This window comes from Salvia hispanica, chromosome 3, assembly GCF_023119035.1.
Source record: "Salvia hispanica cultivar TCC Black 2014 chromosome 3, UniMelb_Shisp_WGS_1.0, whole genome shotgun sequence".
Taxonomy (NCBI): Eukaryota; Viridiplantae; Streptophyta; class Magnoliopsida; order Lamiales; family Lamiaceae; genus Salvia; species Salvia hispanica.
In genome coordinates this window covers 50,696,463-50,714,367 of record NC_062967.1, presented here as the reverse complement: position 1 = coordinate 50,714,367, position 17,905 = coordinate 50,696,463, and the positions used below count along the sequence as shown (strand labels likewise).

Sequence of the window (17,905 nt, the reverse complement as noted above, 5' to 3'; positions counted from 1 at the left end):
TTTATTTTCTAGGTCTTAATAATTTTTTTTTTCTAGGATTTGTAAAATTTTTTCCTCGGATTTTTAATTTCCTATTTTTCGACTGAACAATGAATTTTCCGGGTTTTAATTGTTCAACGTATTTTATTTTACGATTAAAATATGTTGTAGTTGTGAATAGTGCAAATGAATAGTTGTGGCCCGAGTTGTGGCCTGCGGGGTTAATGGAGTTATGGCCTAGAACTCCTAATTTGAGAAAATGATGACGTGGAGGGGACTTGCGGCCCAAATCCGGGACGGGGTTAAGGATGCTCTAAAAAGTAAAATAACTAAAGCAAAAAAAATACTATTCCCCAATCATGCTAGATTTGACCACATTTCTTTATTAAGCTATCCCATTGGACTTGGCCGGTGATATTTCTTTTGGCATCACGGCAATCAATATGTAAGCCACACACCTTTATTATATCGTTATACTTTCCTAAATAATCAAACAAAAAAGATAAGAAGAATTAACAAATTTTGTAAGAATACAAACTGCTATTATACTAGTATACAAAATGAACCTGTATAGTAAAACATAAAAATGAACTAATCATAAATTGCAACAGACATATTTGTCAATCACAATTTTTTGATGTACTACATGAATAAAGAATCTAACTTACAACATCCAAATCAATGAAAAATGCAGAAATGGATTGTGAACACTAAAACAATTGCTAATATACCCTAAATTTATTTACCCATCAGGCAAACTAATCACAGCACCAAGTTAAATTAATCACATGTATCTAAAAAGGCTACAAAACACAAGGCAGTTTAGGGTTAAACTATAGACAACCATTACTCCATTAGCATCCTTTGTAGGAATTCTGCACCACTTTGAACCTCTAGCCAAATCCTAACTTCCAGCCCTTCCTGCAATCTCGAGATCATTGCCAGGGTCACGATAATTGTTAGTCTGTTGCTGTTGCTCTTCATCTGATCAAAATTGAAACGCAATGAAGAATTTAGACGGGCTAGCTAGTAAGAATGTAAACAAGGATGTTATTTTCATGTCCCCCTCAGAGGCTAAGTCGTAGCCGGCCAAAAGCAGAAATGCATAGTAAACAAAACACTAAAAAACTAGCTTAAAAATGATCTTCTTACCACTATCACAGGCATCAACAAGTTTTTGTATTACTTGAACCAACGTTTGTTCATGCTCCTGCATCACCAATTTTATAACAGGAGTGTTACTGCGAAAGAATTGACACGGTAACTTGATAATTCTTTAATCAAATCAATGTAAACCTTGAGCATTTTCTTAGCCTTGTCAATCTCTAATGCATCTGGATGACTTGCTTCAAGCACCATCTCCACCTGCCATAACAACAGCTAACAGTTCCGTAGACTTGCAAAGGCCGACATGATTCCCAAAGGGTCATCATTATATGGAATACCTTTTTAATTAATGTATCAGTATGCAATATCTCAATTTCCTCAGAATCGTCTTTCAAAACCCCATTTCGTGAAGGCTGCATTTCATTGGCATGGGGGTTCATTGAGGATGTTCTCCCTCTTCCAGAGATAGGTCCACCTGCCTCGCCTAGTCGAGATACTACAGGATCCTCGCCCACCCACCAAATATCCTCAGGGGGAACCTGCGTTTATGTTAATTTAGTCAGGTTCAGGTAGGTCCAAACTAGTAAGAAAAGAGCACAATTAGCCACAAACAATCAGGCAGGGAACTAGAATCAAAGGTGCTCGTACGTGCTAAGTTAGGCCCTCAACCGTCTAATCTTATCTGTCCTTAAAAGTTTGTGTTTCCAGGAATCCAGGACCAAAGACATGGATTCCGGCTGAGTTGAGTATCAGGAAGCATTTATAAATATAACAAAAACATATCTCAGGCAACACGAGAACCTTTTATTTTCCCACTCTCTGATCCATATAACAAGCTATTAGGCACTCATGGAAGGATTTCAAGAGTAGAAGCAAATAAAAGATACTCCCTCCGTCCAAGAAAAATAGTCCCATCTTTCCATTTCGGTCCGTCCACAAAAAAATAGTCCCATCCGAAACTGGGAAGTTTCTCTCAAATTTTTACCATTATATGCCTACTTATTTACAACTTATACCTACCATATATCCACCTTTTCTTTTTTCCTCTCCCCTATTTTGTTCACCTTTTCTTCTTCTCTCTCCTACTTCACTCATTTTTTCACATTCTCGCTTCTACTTTACCCAATACCCCACATTTTCTCATTCTCTCTTATTTTACCAATTTTCTCATTAAAACCCGTGGTGTCCACCCGTGTGATTATTTGTGGACGAAGTATCAAAATAATGTCTTGACATAACTATCATCATATTTGGGCTACCAGAAGCAAGAGAGAGCTACCTCTTTTATGTTAACCCATTCCACTGTCTCACTGGGCAGATTGCTATCATACACCAGAGAATGACGGCCCTGAAAACATCAGGAAGTTAGAATTACTTTGTCAGGATAATTGATATGTATCTTATCATAAGATTTATGGTTTCTTTGGAGGTTAAAGGAATGGCCCGATATCATAAAATGTGAAGCACAGTTTTTCCTAAAATACCAACAACACGGACATATGACATAAATGCACAATATAGCATATTACAGGAAGGCATCAAAACAATTGGAGGGGAAAATTACATATAAGCCCACAAGATAAGACTAATCTTGACACTATTTTCAACCCAGCAGTTTCTAAGGTGATTCATATTCCTTGCCAATAGAGGAAAGCAAGCACTGTCAATAAAGACTCTCAAATATTGAAATTGGTTTTCCTTTCACATGAAAAAATTCATTATATAGCATACTAGATTCCAACAAATGTAGGTTATTGCATTTAAGAGGTAGAAAATTCCAAAAATTAAGGAGATGAAAAGGAGGGGCTATAAAAATCAATTTGCACCAATGACATTAGAAATTTTTGAGGGCTAGATGTTCTATGTTGTTTCCGTATCGGTTCTCAACCCTCTTTTGTGAAAATATATTTAAGGATTTGGCCAAACTCCCCACCCTCGCTTTGGTACTTCTCATGCGTGACATGGAGGATACACTTGGAAATTTGCTCTGGTGTGTTTCCAACTATAGAAAATCCCTATGTACACCAAAAGAAGACAAAAAGAGATTTTCCACTCCAATAGGCCAAGAAGAGGGACAAAGAGGAACTGAACATACATCTACAGGATTGTATTCAGATATGACAGCCTCATAAAAGTTACTGTCTGCAGGCCATCTTATCATCACCCGCCTACCGATTAAGGACTCCTGGATGCTTTCAGAAGGATCATCCATAGGAGCCCCAGAAGCAACATGATCACCATACTGATATTGCATGGGTTTTCTTGAAGTTAAAGCTAGCTGACCCTATGGAAAAGATACGTAAAATTAATAGAGAATTTTAAATAAATGTAACCTAACTAATCCTTATTTTAAAGGCTAACATACAGCATTTGTCCTTCTCCCACCAATCCCTGAAGAAGGTCCCCGTTTCACAACTGAATTTAAAGGCAGGGTGCTACCAGCCACTGGCTGAGAAAGTAAAGACTGAGAATGTGCATGAAAATTGGAAGTTTTTTGCCTTTTACGAGAAGCTGAAATTGTAGGACTCGGTAACTGGTTGTTTATATGCTGGGCGACATTGGGGGCTATATTTCGGCTACCACCTGCCTCCCTCCACTCTCTGATCCTGCAAATGAGGTCATCACCATTGACCTGACTAAGAAGTTCTCGATGCTCATCATCTGACACCCTGAGTTCCTTCCTCAATTCTGTTATAAGACCCTCTTTCTCCTGAGCAACAAACATATCAAGAAACAGCCAAATCCAATCAGATGAGACAGTTTTTTCAAACATAGGAAAGACATAACTTATAGTAATAGATAAACATGTAGTAGCAGAATATACCCATGTTAGTGCATCAGATTGTGCTTTGAAAGCTCGTAAAACAGCATCGTATGCAATCTGTTCCAGATTATGTATTTCGTATTCCATATCCATTTGAATGCTTTGAAATGGGGCTGATGGTAGAAATGATCTTCCGTTCCCTGCCACACGACCCCCTACATTAGTTTTAACTAACTTTATTTAATTATAGGTAATCCAGGAATCGTGCAAATAATCAACCCAAACTCATGATCTTGAAAGTACTTGGACAAAGTTCAAGCAAGCAAATAGCAACAGTCTCAAATATGAAATAATTATATTGACAGGCTACTCAAGCAGTTAAACTGAATTTTGAATTTTGAAACAGATTAAAATGGAGAAATCTCAATTCATGGAAACTGAAATACGGAAAAGAATCACAATCCGCATAACATAACTTCATATAGAGGTTAAGAAACAAAATTCAGCAAATTTCCAACCCCAATTTCACGAGCCCACCTCTAAAACCACAAAATCCCTAAATTATTCACATACATTCCTTTGCAATCCCTACAAGTTCAACAAAAAACACCTAAGAGAGAAAAAAAAAACAAAAAAAAACACGTCCAATCCTCGAAGAAACGCAATTCGACCAATATAACAGAAAATTTGATGTGAGGGACAACGCAGGAAGTAATTGAAAAGGGAAAAGGGAGGGATTAGAGTCACCGCTGCTGTCTATGAGTCCATATTCCATAGAAAATCCAAGTCAATGAAACTGGAAATTGCCCAGATTGGGGCGAGAGATTGCCTTGGGAGATTGAGGAACGTCTTCTACGAGACAGATTTTGTCGAACGTAAACCTCTCTCACGAGAGGGAATGCAATCGGAAATTGAATGTTGAATTGAATTGGTGGAAGGATGGAACTGTTCATTGCCACTGTTGATGAGTTAACAAAAAATAATTGGTCCTAATTCATGACCACTCTATTAAATAGTATTTGGGCTACAAAACTTTATTTAGTAGCTCAATATTATAATTTTGAGTTAACCTTTTTTTTTTTTTTTTTTAAAAAAATTTCAATTCCATGCTGTTTTTGGTAGTAAAATTTTGGATTTTGGATTTATGTTATTTCAAAAATTAGATTGAAATTTGAAAACTCTGTTCCGTAATAAATGTCACACTTATTTGAAGGCATGCGATTTTAGAGATGTTGTTCAGTCTATTAATTTTATGTTGGACATGTATAAGTGGCACAACTAACCATTTCCATTTTATTACAAAATCTGCCACTACAAGCAAGCATACACCACTCTCCCTCTATATATAAGTTTGTAGAGTCCATATATTACATACGAAGATGAAACTGAAGTCATCATCCCTCTCTCTGTTTCTGGCTTTGCTCCTATTTTGGTTAGTTTTCTCTCCTACATTCCATCAACCTACAGATACTGAAGATATGATTACATCTCCTACTACATTTGTAGTGATAAATACAAAGGCAAGAAAAGCAATGCCTTCATCACTTTGTCCAAAACACAAGTCCAATCAAGCTATGGAGCAAAGCTTGAAGGCCAAGCCGCCAAGCCTTCCAAATCCCACTCAGAATTAAAGTCTCCCAAGCTAGGATGATCATATCATATGAAGCCATGATGCTGATGCATACAAATAGTATACAATTGGAAAAAAGTCTAGTATATGTATTTGCCTAAACTTGTTTATTTTACTCAACATGTGATTTAGTTCTCTTGTTCTTTACTACGTAGTACTTGTTTACTAATGTGATCGTGTTTGAATTTGTTTTTAGTGTATGGCTATATTTATAGAATATTTCTTTATTAAGATCATGGCTAACTACTCCATGTGATTTGAGGGGAAAGGGCAAGCATTATTTGATGAAAAACCATTGAACTTAGTCTGTGTGATATACTTTACATATGTTCACACATGAACATTGATAAGACTGTTATGTGGTATTATAAGAAACGAATGTAGGGGGTCCGGCGGGGTAGACCGATTGGCCCGCCGTTAATATGTACAGTTGGGCCATAAAACTCTATTACATTTGGGCCCCACCTTGGCTTCAAACCCTACAATAGTCTCTCCGATTATGATCTCTTAAATGCTTAAATCCACAATCTTTGATGTCATCGTGTGGTATGTTTATGTATGAGTGTATCTTAGTTGATTTGTATGATTATAGGCATATTTAGTGGGAAGATTTTCATTTTAAGCAGTGGGGTTACATATGTCACGACCATGATTATCTTCTCTATCGGGACATAGGTCGCATGTTGCGCCATCTTCGACATCATCCCCTCTATTTTCCATAGGTCCCTCACCCTTGGTGTGACCTTCGGCCTCACTGACAGAAATTTCGTATATGACAATTTGATTAACATGCTTCTTCATTGTGTTCAACCCTATGAATTCTTTTTTTTGGAATATTAAATAATGTATAATGGTGTATAAATGGATATTGATCGAAATAAGGTCATATTATATTATATAATGATAAAGAGAAAACAAATAAAACCACATAATTTCATAAGATCACATGTCGATCCATCTGTATTGGTGAAATATTATTATTTTTTAGTTGAGACATGAATCTCAGCCTAACACATACATATATATGGATTTCAAGTACTGCTTGAATATCTCCATGAATAGATTTTGAAATAAACAATAATTGAAAAGGATTAAAATTGAGAAAGTTTTGCACGCATGACTTCACTATCATAACTTCATCTTCATTTTTGTTTGTTTGCTACCAAACATTGTAGCATGGTCAATCATGGGATGTTCAATTCATAATTTATAATCTCAATATTATATGCTCGAAGTCCAACACAATTATAGTATGTGATATATCAGTGCACAATTATACTACGGAATTAGTGTGGATTTTCAAATAATGCAAAATCTATATATACTAACTTTTTTTTCATTTTCATACATAATATATGTTTTTACAATAAAGTGAAATGCTTTAATAAAAGACTGAACAGTAGCAAAACATGATAAAAGTTATAACTCACTGAAACAAAACAACAACATTTTAACCAACAAAAAACTAGACCGGAGATATTCAAAATTGAAACATTTGGTATTTTTTGCAATCATATCTTGGGTTAAGTATTTTCGCAAAAAACGATAAAATGATGAGACGAAATTAAATGTTTACCTTTTAAGTTAAAAACGTTGATACAATTATGTATGTTCATCCTTTATTCTACTATTATCATCTACTATACTCTAGCACTATATTGTATTCTTTCAATATATTTCATCTTATTATTCATAATTTTTTATTTCTTAACACGCAAACTTTATAATAAATCAAGGTTCTTCCCTGAATTTGCAGAAACCTAAGAGAAGAGAAGAAAAAAATGGCCAACTAAGCCTTACAATAAACAAAAGAATCCAAAGAGAAAGGAGTAAAACAAGTAAAAGGTAAATTTTATGGGACATCAATTAAAATTTAAATAAACATAATTATTTTCATACACTTCTAGCCATCATCTCCTGAAATATTCTATAAGATTCTTGTTTCTCAAGCCTGAATTTCTCATGACAATCCGCAATGAACAAATCAGCAAGTTTATCAATCTCATTAAAGCCTGATTCTTGATTCCCCTTCTCCTCCTCAAGCCACTCCAAGTACCTCGAGAGCCCTTCTGGCTCTCGATAGTACAAAGACGACGTAGTCCCATCAGGGATGGCCAACGTCGCCTTGGTCATGGTGGTGCTAGTTGGCACCACGACGTTACAACTAGCATCATAGTAGATTTGGGAGTTGCGGTAGCCTTCTTGAACTAGTGGCATCACGTGTGACGGGCACCAATTATAATGGAGCCTAAACGAGCCGAAAAATAGCTTTTTCTTGCAATTCCTACTCCTCCTGAACTGATCCGCAAGGTGTAGGAATTGCATGTCCCGCACGTGCTCAAGGAGAAGCGATTTTGCCTTTGAAAGGGCACGTGCGGCGCGGTACATGTGGGAGAAGATGAAGGTTTGGAAGAGGGTTTTGAGCTTTGATATTGGTGGTGGTGATGATGGTTTCATGGAGAAAATATGAAGGGGGTTTGAATTTTTTAAGGTGGAGAAGGCAGCCATTTTGTTAGTGGTTTTGTTTCTCTTGTGTTTTGATGTGGTGGATTTTATAAAGGAGTCTTGATCCCAATTGTTACTAGTTAGTAGGTCATTTGAATAAAGTTTGCAACAATTTTTGCACATTGTGAAGCGTGACTTATTCTTTGTGTATTGCTTCTTGATTTAGTGGTTGTTGGAGCGGTTTGTATCACCTGTCGAAATATAATAATTTTTCACTATTTGACTTGATATTAATTTTAAAAAATGTAACAAAATGAGTTGAAAAGGTTAATGTAATGTGAGTCTTATTTTCATAAATTAATTTTATGAAAAATGTGAGTGATAACGAATAAGTAGAATGTGAGGTAAACTACCAAAAAATAATAAAAGTGAAAGGTGACAAATTTTTGGGATGGACGAAAATGGAAATAAATAACAAATTTTTGGAAACGGGGAGAGCATTCTGTTTTCGTAATTTTTTACGTTTATTCGAGTAACAAATCATATAATTGCATCTAATTTTGATATTAATCATACAAACAAAATCTTCAAAGTATTTAAATTTTCCAAAGCTTGCAAAAAAGGTTGATTTGCAACGTGGAGGTGAAAAAACAATCAGATTTCACTAGCGTACGCATTACATAAAACTGCACTGCAATTAAGAACGTTAACTTGTGTTACTAAATATATCATTTATATTTTTAAAATCTGACTTTAATCTTGTAGTTTCTGTCTGCTTTAAAAAGTCGTCTCTAATCTTATAGTTTTTGTCTACCTAATGATAGTTTGGATCCTTATTTTCAATTTTATGTTCTGATAACTTTTTTTTTTTAGTTTTATCACATTTTAAGCAAGATTTCAAAACAAGGAGCCGAAGGCGAACCCTCATTAGGTGAAAATAATTTGCTTACGATTTGGAATTTTAAAAAGAAATGAAAAGAAGTGGTAAACAGTAGGTGAGGAGCAGAAGATTTGAATGCATCATGTTTTTATTTTGTGTAATTATGCAGGAATACTGCAACATGAATATTTCGTGGACAAAATATTATTTGTATATACACATAAAAAACTATACCAAACTATACACATAAAAAACTATACCAAACTAATATTCATCTATGCCATATAAAATAGTTAACTAACAAAATGTTTAAAATTTTCGATATAGGAATTAAAATTCTGCCCAATTATTTGGCAAGTCTACTATATATATAGTTCTACTAGGTCCATGGCTCTAGTTCTTGAGTTTTAATGTGATGGTTCTATGAATTACTTATGCATGTACCAAAATCTTGATTGTGTTTTTCATCTAAACAGCTGTCAAAAGATTATTGATGCTTTTTATTTCAAGAAAAGATTGGCCTATGTAGTTTTTTATGACAATTATTATTTTCTATCTCACTTTTTTGTGTTCCATTATTAATTTTTGTTTTTGTGCTTAGTGTGATTTTATAAATACTAGTCATGGTTCACTAGATTCAAATATGGTTTGAGATAATTATAGTAACATTTAATTTGCAATTTAAAACTAATGATTGATTTTATATTTGAGTATTTGAGTTTGATTATTTCGTAAATTAATACTCCTTCCATTCTATAGATATAGACTCATTTTTTTCATTTTTTTCTCCTGTCTTATAGAAATAGTTATATACATTTATGGGAATTTTTCTCCTTTGCTTTTACTTTATCACTTATGGATTTCACCCTCCACTACACTATTTTAGCTATTTTTTTCTCATTCTCTGTTACTTTACTAATTACGTATAAAACTTGTGACATCTCCAAATGACCTATTTCTGTGGGTCAGAGTAGTATGGTATATTAATATAAAGATCATTTGTTTTTTCCTCCTGCTGTCGCTTGGTTGCTTTATTTTTTTCCTCCTCTTCCTCTGTGCTTTTAGTTTGTCGGGGTGCCCTCGGTCTAAGAAGATATTGGGAGCTTGTGGGGTGTTTTGGCTTTGGCTCTTGTGTGTGTATTTGTTTTATTGCAGAGCTTTGTTAGTCAATATGCTGAACTTTTGCTCACTCCTCGTTATTTTGAGCATTTTACTTCTATATAAAAAAAAATAAAAGATTATTTAGATCAAGTTTCCTCTAACCTGCTTTTGGTAGTTTGATTTATTACATTAAATAGAAAAAACAAATGTCTATTTCGAATTTGAAATATATATCTACCAACAATTAATTATCCCGATGCACAATAATCTGGTATGTCTAAACAGTTTCATATAATAAATCACCCACATGCATGATCATGCAGCTTATAATGAACAAGTTAATGATTTCCAAGAATTTACGCAAATTAAAAATCAAGAATGTGAGAAATCAAAATATTCAACTTTTTTATGGAATGAGCTGCCAACTCTTTTGTTGGCCTAGGGTTTAATGTTACTTTTCGGGTAAGTGTGGCAATCATGGGAATTTAGGAAACCCTAAATTACTCATAGTATGATCAATCATTGATTGTGAGGAAATTTATTGAGTAATTCGATGAAGATATGACGTGGATGTATTAGGTATTTTGACACTAATTAAAAGCTGTAATTTTCGTGTTCGTGTTAGAAAGATTTTGTAAAGAACGATTCACATGGATTACATCGTCTTTATTTGAGACCATGTGCATGGTTTCAATATAGTTGTTACCACATTCGAAGTATTTTCGAAAGATGAGTACGAAAAGGGGTTTATGCCTTTTGGTTTTGGTAATTCATTTTTGGGTTAACTATACTTTTTGTCCCTAATTTCTAGTGTCCTTTCTAAATAATATTCAAATTTTAAGGGGCTGGGCTGAAATTTTATTTAAAAGTCAATTAAAATTTATCTAGTTCAAAAGTCATTAATTGTAAATGAAAACGAAATGATAAATATATTAAAATTAATTTTATGTTATAAATTTTTTTTATTAGTTATTTATTTTATATATAATTTGTTAAAAATTCAATCAAGTTCATTATATATAAATTCATTTACTTTATAGTACTATGAATTATTGATAAAGTGTCGTGGTATTAATATGTAATTTAAATACATATGTAGATAAGATCAAAAAGTAGTGCAAAAAGTACGTGAATATGAAATACTCCATCCGTCTATAAAAAATAGAGCATATTTATTATTTTTGACCGTCCAAAAAAATAGAGCACATTCATTTATGGAAAGTTTTCAATAAATAATAACTCTATACACAGCGGCGGAGGGAGGTGGTAACCAGGGGGTTCAAATGAAAACCCCCCCCCCTCCAAAAAAAAAATTTATTTAGTACTATTATGTATAAATGTACCCCTATTCCTATTCGACTACTCCTATTCGACTACTCGTACCTCCGAATATAAATTTATGGATCCGCCACTACCTAAACATCATTCCACTAATACTACTTCTCACTTTTTCTCATTCTCTCTTATTTTTTTCCCTTCTCTCTTACTTTACCAATTCTACATTAAAACTCGTGTCATACACCAATAATTCGATTTTTTTTAGATGGAGGGAGTATTATTTTGGGTTTGAGTCTGATTTCCATAGTTGGAATGGCCTTTGACTTGTTAGTGCTCTAAATGTTGTCTTATATATTTGTTCTACATTTTACAATTTCTTTTTCTATTTTACGTGGTTTTTGAATTTTTACTTGTACACTTTATTTTTATTTAACACACACTTTGCGGCCCAAAAAAACTCTCATTTTTTACTACTATTATTTATTACTATCTCTATTTTTAGGTAGCTGAATCGTGAGTATTTCCTTTTTAGTTGTCCCATTAAGTCAATTCTCTTTTAAATATTAAAAAGAAAGACATCACACTCTTACTTTATCCTCTCTTCATCTCTCTATTTTAACCTCTCTTTCTTTAACCCACTCAACACAATTTTCATACTCGTGCTAAAAAAAATATCTCTACTACAAAAGTACGGTGAGAGTATTATTCATCAAATTCTTATTTTACACACATCATAAATTACTTTATTTTTTGTACTAGTCATTCACTTTGCAATTTTTGGTTCTTTTGAGAAACAAATATGTTTATTTCAATTAGTTGAATCTGGAGTCCTTGGACTTCTGTATTTAGTGGTATTTTGGGTAAATCATTTAAATTTTGGCGTGTACCAAAGTTCCACCACCTGAAGCTTACTTAGTTGCTACCATGATAAGAGAAAACTATAAAATAATTTTAAGATCTACACATACGGTTATTGTGCTTTGACAACACCAATTTGTTGTATTTTAGTTTTTTCACAAATTTTAACTAATATGAACAAAAATTATATTAAGTTAATTGTTATAGCATTTTTCTAACAAATTTAATATCCACCAAAATTAAATACACCATGACAAATAGGAATATATAAATCGAACGTAGAGAAAAACCACATTGTACATAAAATCTTTAATGGCTGTCATTTTATCAGGATTTACACGTTAAATCTAAGGAAATACTTTTTATTTAAATTTGTAACTAATTTCGCATCACATATCAACATATTATTATAGATTTGTGTTAAAATGACAACACCTCTTAAAGTGACACTGTGACACCACATATACAACAATATTATAAACGCTACACGTCAATATTATAAATGCTGCACTGTATAGTGTGTCGGATATTGCTGGCCAAGAAAAATTATTGTATAGTGTATACCATATTGCTGGCTGTCATTTTTAGGTTTTTTTTTTCTTTGCCATGTACCAGCTTATTATTCGTCCACATACATAAATGATTAGTTAAGAATGATGGTATAATATTATTTTAAAAGGTGGTGACACCTTAACATCTATCATTATATCTCGGCTAAAAATTAAAGATGAGCAAGTTGCCTTATTTATAAGTTCTTTTTCCAAGTGGGTCGATAAAAAATTAATAATAATTGATACTATTGCATTGAATCTTTCTCATTGAGTTAACAGATAAGAAATCCAATTAGTAGAATAAAAGTAATACTCCAATAACTTCTATAATTAGAATAAGAGTATCTAATTCGGCCATACCATTTGGTTCCTTTTGTTAGAAATAAAAAAAAGTAAGAATGTTTTTTGCACTTTCTTCCATCCTTTATTGTATCAAAATGTAAATCATATTCACAACTAGGGCTGGGGAAAAATATCGAAAAAATGATATATCGCTCGTATCGTATTGAAAGATATCAAAAAATTATCGAATTTTCGATATATCGTAATTTTCGATACGATACGATACGATATTGTATCGTAAGTTTTCGATACGATAACGACATGAATTTCCTTATATCGCGATAGAGATGTAATCAATTGCTAACTAATTACCAATCCCAAATTGAGACCAATTTTCAACCATTAGATTAGAAGATCTCGTGGTTAATATAATGTCAAGGGTAATATATTTTAAATTTAAATAATTATTAATTAAATTAAAAGGGTATTAATGTCAAATCCTATATGTAGTAATTATAACTAACTACTTTCTCTCTCCTCAAAACCATCTCAAATCTTTAAATTTACGTAACTCTCTCAATTTAAATTATTTTTAAGCAAAAAATATATCAAATTAAAGATAATTTAATAAGGATTCCAACGAGATCTCAATTGCATATGTTCCGACGATGTTCGGGTGATGAAATTTGATAAATTATATTTCAATTTTCGTACATGTTGATAAGCAGCTATTTTCAACAAATACAACAAAAAATCTCAATATATTGTAGGCAAAATCTCAATATTATGCATGTCCAATCTCAATAAAAATGTGTTGATATTTTCTTGTCCTTGTGTTGATATTCTAATGTCATATTGTTGATATTTGTTGTTGATATAAAAAAACACTCACGAAAATTATCATATGATAACATAATGACGATATTACCCTTTTGTTGATATTTTGTCTACTATTTATTGAGATTTTGTGAGCTTTAATCTCATCCACTCATTTTAAAATCCAAGGGTGGAGATTTAGTCTTGATTTTGGATTAGGGTGCTATAAGCATTAGAATAGGACCCTATCGCGATATATCGTTTTATATCGAAAATACGATATATATTGAAAATTTTCGATATATCGATATTTTATTTTCGATATATATCGATATTTAACGATATATCGAATTTCGGTACGATATATCGAAATATCGATACGATAACGATATGAAATTTTTTTATCGAAAGTTCGATATATCAAAATTTGATATATCGAAACTTTCGATACGATAACGATATGAAATTCTTTCATATCGATATTTTCGATACGATACACGATACAACGTTTTCGATACGATATATCGTATCGACTCACCCCTTGTTAAATATATCTACATGGAGTATATTCATAGGAAATCGGTTATCAAATAATCTTTTCCTTGTAGTTTAGGGACAATCTAGCAATAAACTTATTTTATTTTTATATATTTATATAGATAGATGTGTATTCATGATCGAATAGTAAGGACAATATACGATGCAGACTTGGTGATGGTAGTACTAGTATTAATTATTATCCATTAATTTCTTGAAGTCATAATCGGTGAAAAATAGTTGTATTTTTTTTATTCTTGTATTTCTTTCTCAATGCCAATATTATCTCAAGAAGAAAAAAAGAAAAAATAAAATCTCATTGCCAGTATCAATTTTTTTATTGTCTTTGTGTATACTAGTATAATATACCATGCCCTTTGGGAAAGCCTAAAAGACATTTGTTTAATTCCAACAATACTTTTATATTTTTTTGGCAACATGTTTCATCTAGCACGTTATGAACTTTGGTTGACAATTAAATATCAGGTCCAGATTTTTATATTTTTAAGTATTTATAGTTATGATCAAGTGGTTGATTTATACGGAAATACCACAATATTGTTTTCTATTTTATTCACACTATCTAAAAGTCCATTCGCCGCACCCCACCTAAACTATAATATCTTATGGCAATTTTTTAACCATCATAAAAATCAAATAAAACGTAATTGTCATTTGTCATAATTGTATAGGCTGTTAACAGTCGACCATTACATTGAAATATACGTTATGTGCTATCGTGTACACGGTTTATTTGTGGACATTTTAATTGTTCTTACATTTTGTAATTATCCTAATCTTGATTAAGACAGCTAATTAAGATTTGTTGCTCGAATCTCCACATACAATATTGAAACCGTCTAGCTATATATTTGCGCCGCGTTAATTATACAGACATTGGCAAAATATTAAACTAGAAATTTAAAAGATAAATATCAAACTTCTAAATATTTAATATGTAGAAATAGGAAAGTAATATGCTACATACATTACTTGAGTACCTTCACCGTTTAACATTATTTATTTTATTTCATATAGTATTTAGTTTAATGTTATTATTAAAATATGTTATTCAATTTTTTAATTTTACAAAATACATAAAATCAATTTATTTGTTTTCTTTACAACTTCAAATAAATAAATAAAATGAAAAATCGAGCTTTGATTTTAATTATGAATTTTATAAAATTAAAATTTTCAAGAACAATTTTTAATGTAATTGACACAAACTAAACAAATAAAATTAAATTAAAAGTTCGTCCAACAATGATGATGCTCATATAAGCTATGTATATAGCATATCATTGATTCATTTCCCGTAGAAATAAATTGTGTGATATAATTAGCAATATTTGTTGCAGATTCTTGAACTGGTTCAACTATCTCCATTTATTAAATTTTCAGAATCTATATATAATTTTTGTTTGTAGGGTGTGGATGAGGAATGCTAACATGTCTTGATAGAAAGGGACAATTTTGGTATTAGTTTATTTGTGAACAAGATGATATCTGTTTGTTTTACACTTTTCCTTGTCTTAGTTATTGTCAAAAACTTATTGTTCCAATCCTATCCTATTGTTATGAATTTTAAAACCCTCAAAATTCAGCTGTTGAAACATTCACATCAACTAACAAACACTACATTTCAAACAAGAAAAAGAGGAAACAACGAAAGATTCCAAAACACAAAAGGAAAGAAATACATGCATATATATATTGAGAGATACTATGTGGTAAAGAAAAGAAGCATTGCTTCTTCTTGATCGGCCGGGCACTATAGCTTCGAGGGAATCGAAGAATAACAAGCGAAGCATATTCTCTTCACTAAGTCTTGTGTGAAAAGATCAAACAGTTTCCATGCTCAGATGGAAAGATTGAATCAAAATTCTGGATTCGCCACTGCTTTTGCTTCTGAGGTGCCAGAGTTCTCTCAGCAGCAGCAAGCCAATTTGTGGCCTGTTGATGCCATGATCAGCAGGATAGGTTCAACTGCTGCTGCTTTCTACGCGACCGAGGCCCACATGGGCTTATCACGGTACGATCTTCAAGAAAACGCAGCCAACTACGATCAATTTGGGAGGAGCATCATTCCACAAACTCAAATGCCAACAGTTTTTAGGGCTAACGACCTTTCCCAAAATGAACACCTCTTGTTCATTGAGGAGAAGCTACTAGGCGAGGTTGATGACACGAACACGATAAGGCAGTCTCCCCCTTTCAACCCAATTCATCGTGTTCATGTAAGTTTTTCAAGATTCAACATCATTTTTTGCCACTTGATGATGATCATTTATTCACCCCCGGCCCGACCTCTCTAGGCCTCAGAGAATGTTGCCATGTCTCACTTTGCCAACATGAATCCGTTCGGACAGCAACCTGCAGCAACTCCTAACGCTGTGGCATCGAGCAAGATGAGGATTAGGTGGAGTCAAGATCTACATGAACGATTCGTTGATTGTGTAAATCGACTTGGTGGTGCTGACAGTTAGTCTCTTTCAACCCTCCCCATCTCTTGTCTGATCTGAGATCACTTCATATTCTTAACTCGATTGTGGGTTTTGATAAGACAAGAATCGTAACACATGCTGATTTTGTGACATCTCTTTAGAGGCGAGGCCGAAGGCTATACTGCAGCTTATGGACACAGAGGGGCTCACCATTTTTCATGTCAAAAGCCATCTGCAGGTGCACTTATATCTTTTTCTTAATTTCATTCATGTCTCATTTTTTTCTAACATTATAAGCTTCCTTTTCTCTTATTTTTCTTTCCAATTCTAGAAATATCGGAATGTGAAATACGTGCCAGAATCATCGGATGGTACAGGAAGACCAGACAAAAGGACTAATATTGCAAACAACGTAGCTCAAATCGACATTGAGACGTAAGATTAGTTACATCTCAATTGCCGACATATTTTGTGTGAATAATCGTACAATAGTGAATAGCCAACGAACCACTGTCCTTTTAAAATCTCAAACTCATAATTTAAAAAATTATCCGTAAATCAATTTTTTTTCTACGACCGCCTCTGCATTATATACTAAAAACTTTGGTCACAGTGGGATGCAAATCAAAGAGGCGCTGCAGCTGCAGCTTGACGTCCAGATGCGCCTACACGAGCAACTAGAGGTAGCTCGCTGTCTCTCTCTCGGCATACACATAATGCATTGAGCTGATGATATGATGTGATTTTGTTGCAAATGCAGATTCAAAGAAATTTGCAGCATAGCATTGAAGAGCAAGGCAAGAAGCTGAAGATGATGCTCGATCAACAGCAGAAGACTGCGGAAAGCCTCATCGAAAAATCCAACAGCAAATCATCTACAACACTAGTAGAAGATCCAGAGGTTTCAGAAGGGTCTGAAATTGACAATGGTTTCCCAATCAAGATAAACTAGCCTTAACAACATATCAGTTTCTTACTATGGAATCAAATGTTTTGTTTTTGTTTTATTTAAACGTAGCTCACTTGTTACATAGTTGAATAAATCTCTTTTCAAGAAACTTTCATTAAGTTGAAAGCTTCAAAAAATTTACCAGTGTTAAATCCATTGCAAATAACAAGTTTGAGTAGTGAATTGATATTTTGAGGAGCTGGTCGACTTGAGATGATTTACTAGAAAAAGTCTTGGATTATGGAGGCTTGTTATGGTCAAGTAACATTTGTATAAGTTGT

The 17,905-nt window shown here is 33.0% G+C and overlaps 3 protein-coding genes and 1 long non-coding RNA gene across 6 annotated transcripts; 2 read left to right on the top strand and 2 right to left on the bottom strand.

Annotated features, from left to right (window-relative positions):
• Positions 1-553: 553 nt before the first annotated feature.
• LOC125216833 (protein EMSY-LIKE 3-like) lies at positions 554-4,810 on the bottom strand. 3 transcript variants are annotated; one of them, XM_048118609.1, is made up of 9 exons: positions 4,598-4,810; positions 3,911-4,065; positions 3,452-3,796; positions 3,182-3,370; positions 2,366-2,434; positions 1,425-1,625; positions 1,276-1,344; positions 1,132-1,189; positions 554-963 (listed from the first exon to the last, which is right to left on the bottom strand). In XM_048118609.1, the coding sequence occupies exons 1-9, from the start codon at positions 4,623-4,625 to the stop codon at positions 884-886; spliced, it is 1,194 nt and encodes a 397-aa protein (XP_047974566.1). In that variant the 5' UTR covers positions 4,626-4,810; the 3' UTR covers positions 554-883. The 3 variants fall into 3 exon arrangements, with proteins under 3 accessions (XP_047974566.1, XP_047974568.1, XP_047974567.1); XM_048118611.1 differs by having other exon boundaries at positions 554-900; XM_048118610.1 differs by having other exon boundaries at positions 3,911-4,050.
• Positions 4,811-5,234: 424 nt separating this feature from the next.
• LOC125210952 lies at positions 5,235-5,675 on the top strand. The gene is made up of 2 exons (XR_007174438.1): positions 5,235-5,282; positions 5,357-5,675. It is a non-coding gene; the product is annotated as an uncharacterized LOC125210952 (long non-coding RNA).
• A 1,698-nt stretch (positions 5,676-7,373) lies between these two features.
• LOC125212135 lies at positions 7,374-7,985 on the bottom strand. The gene has a single exon (XM_048112213.1). The coding sequence runs from the start codon at positions 7,935-7,937 to the stop codon at positions 7,374-7,376; it is 564 nt and encodes a 187-aa protein (XP_047968170.1). The 5' UTR covers positions 7,938-7,985.
• A 7,923-nt stretch (positions 7,986-15,908) lies between these two features.
• Positions 15,909-17,831, top strand: LOC125212134 (protein PHR1-LIKE 1-like). The gene is made up of 6 exons (XM_048112211.1): positions 15,909-16,468; positions 16,547-16,712; positions 16,837-16,913; positions 17,007-17,110; positions 17,289-17,358; positions 17,436-17,831. The coding sequence occupies exons 1-6, from the start codon at positions 16,094-16,096 to the stop codon at positions 17,625-17,627; spliced, it is 984 nt and encodes a 327-aa protein (XP_047968168.1). The 5' UTR covers positions 15,909-16,093; the 3' UTR covers positions 17,628-17,831.
• The last annotated feature ends 74 nt before the right edge of the window (positions 17,832-17,905 follow it).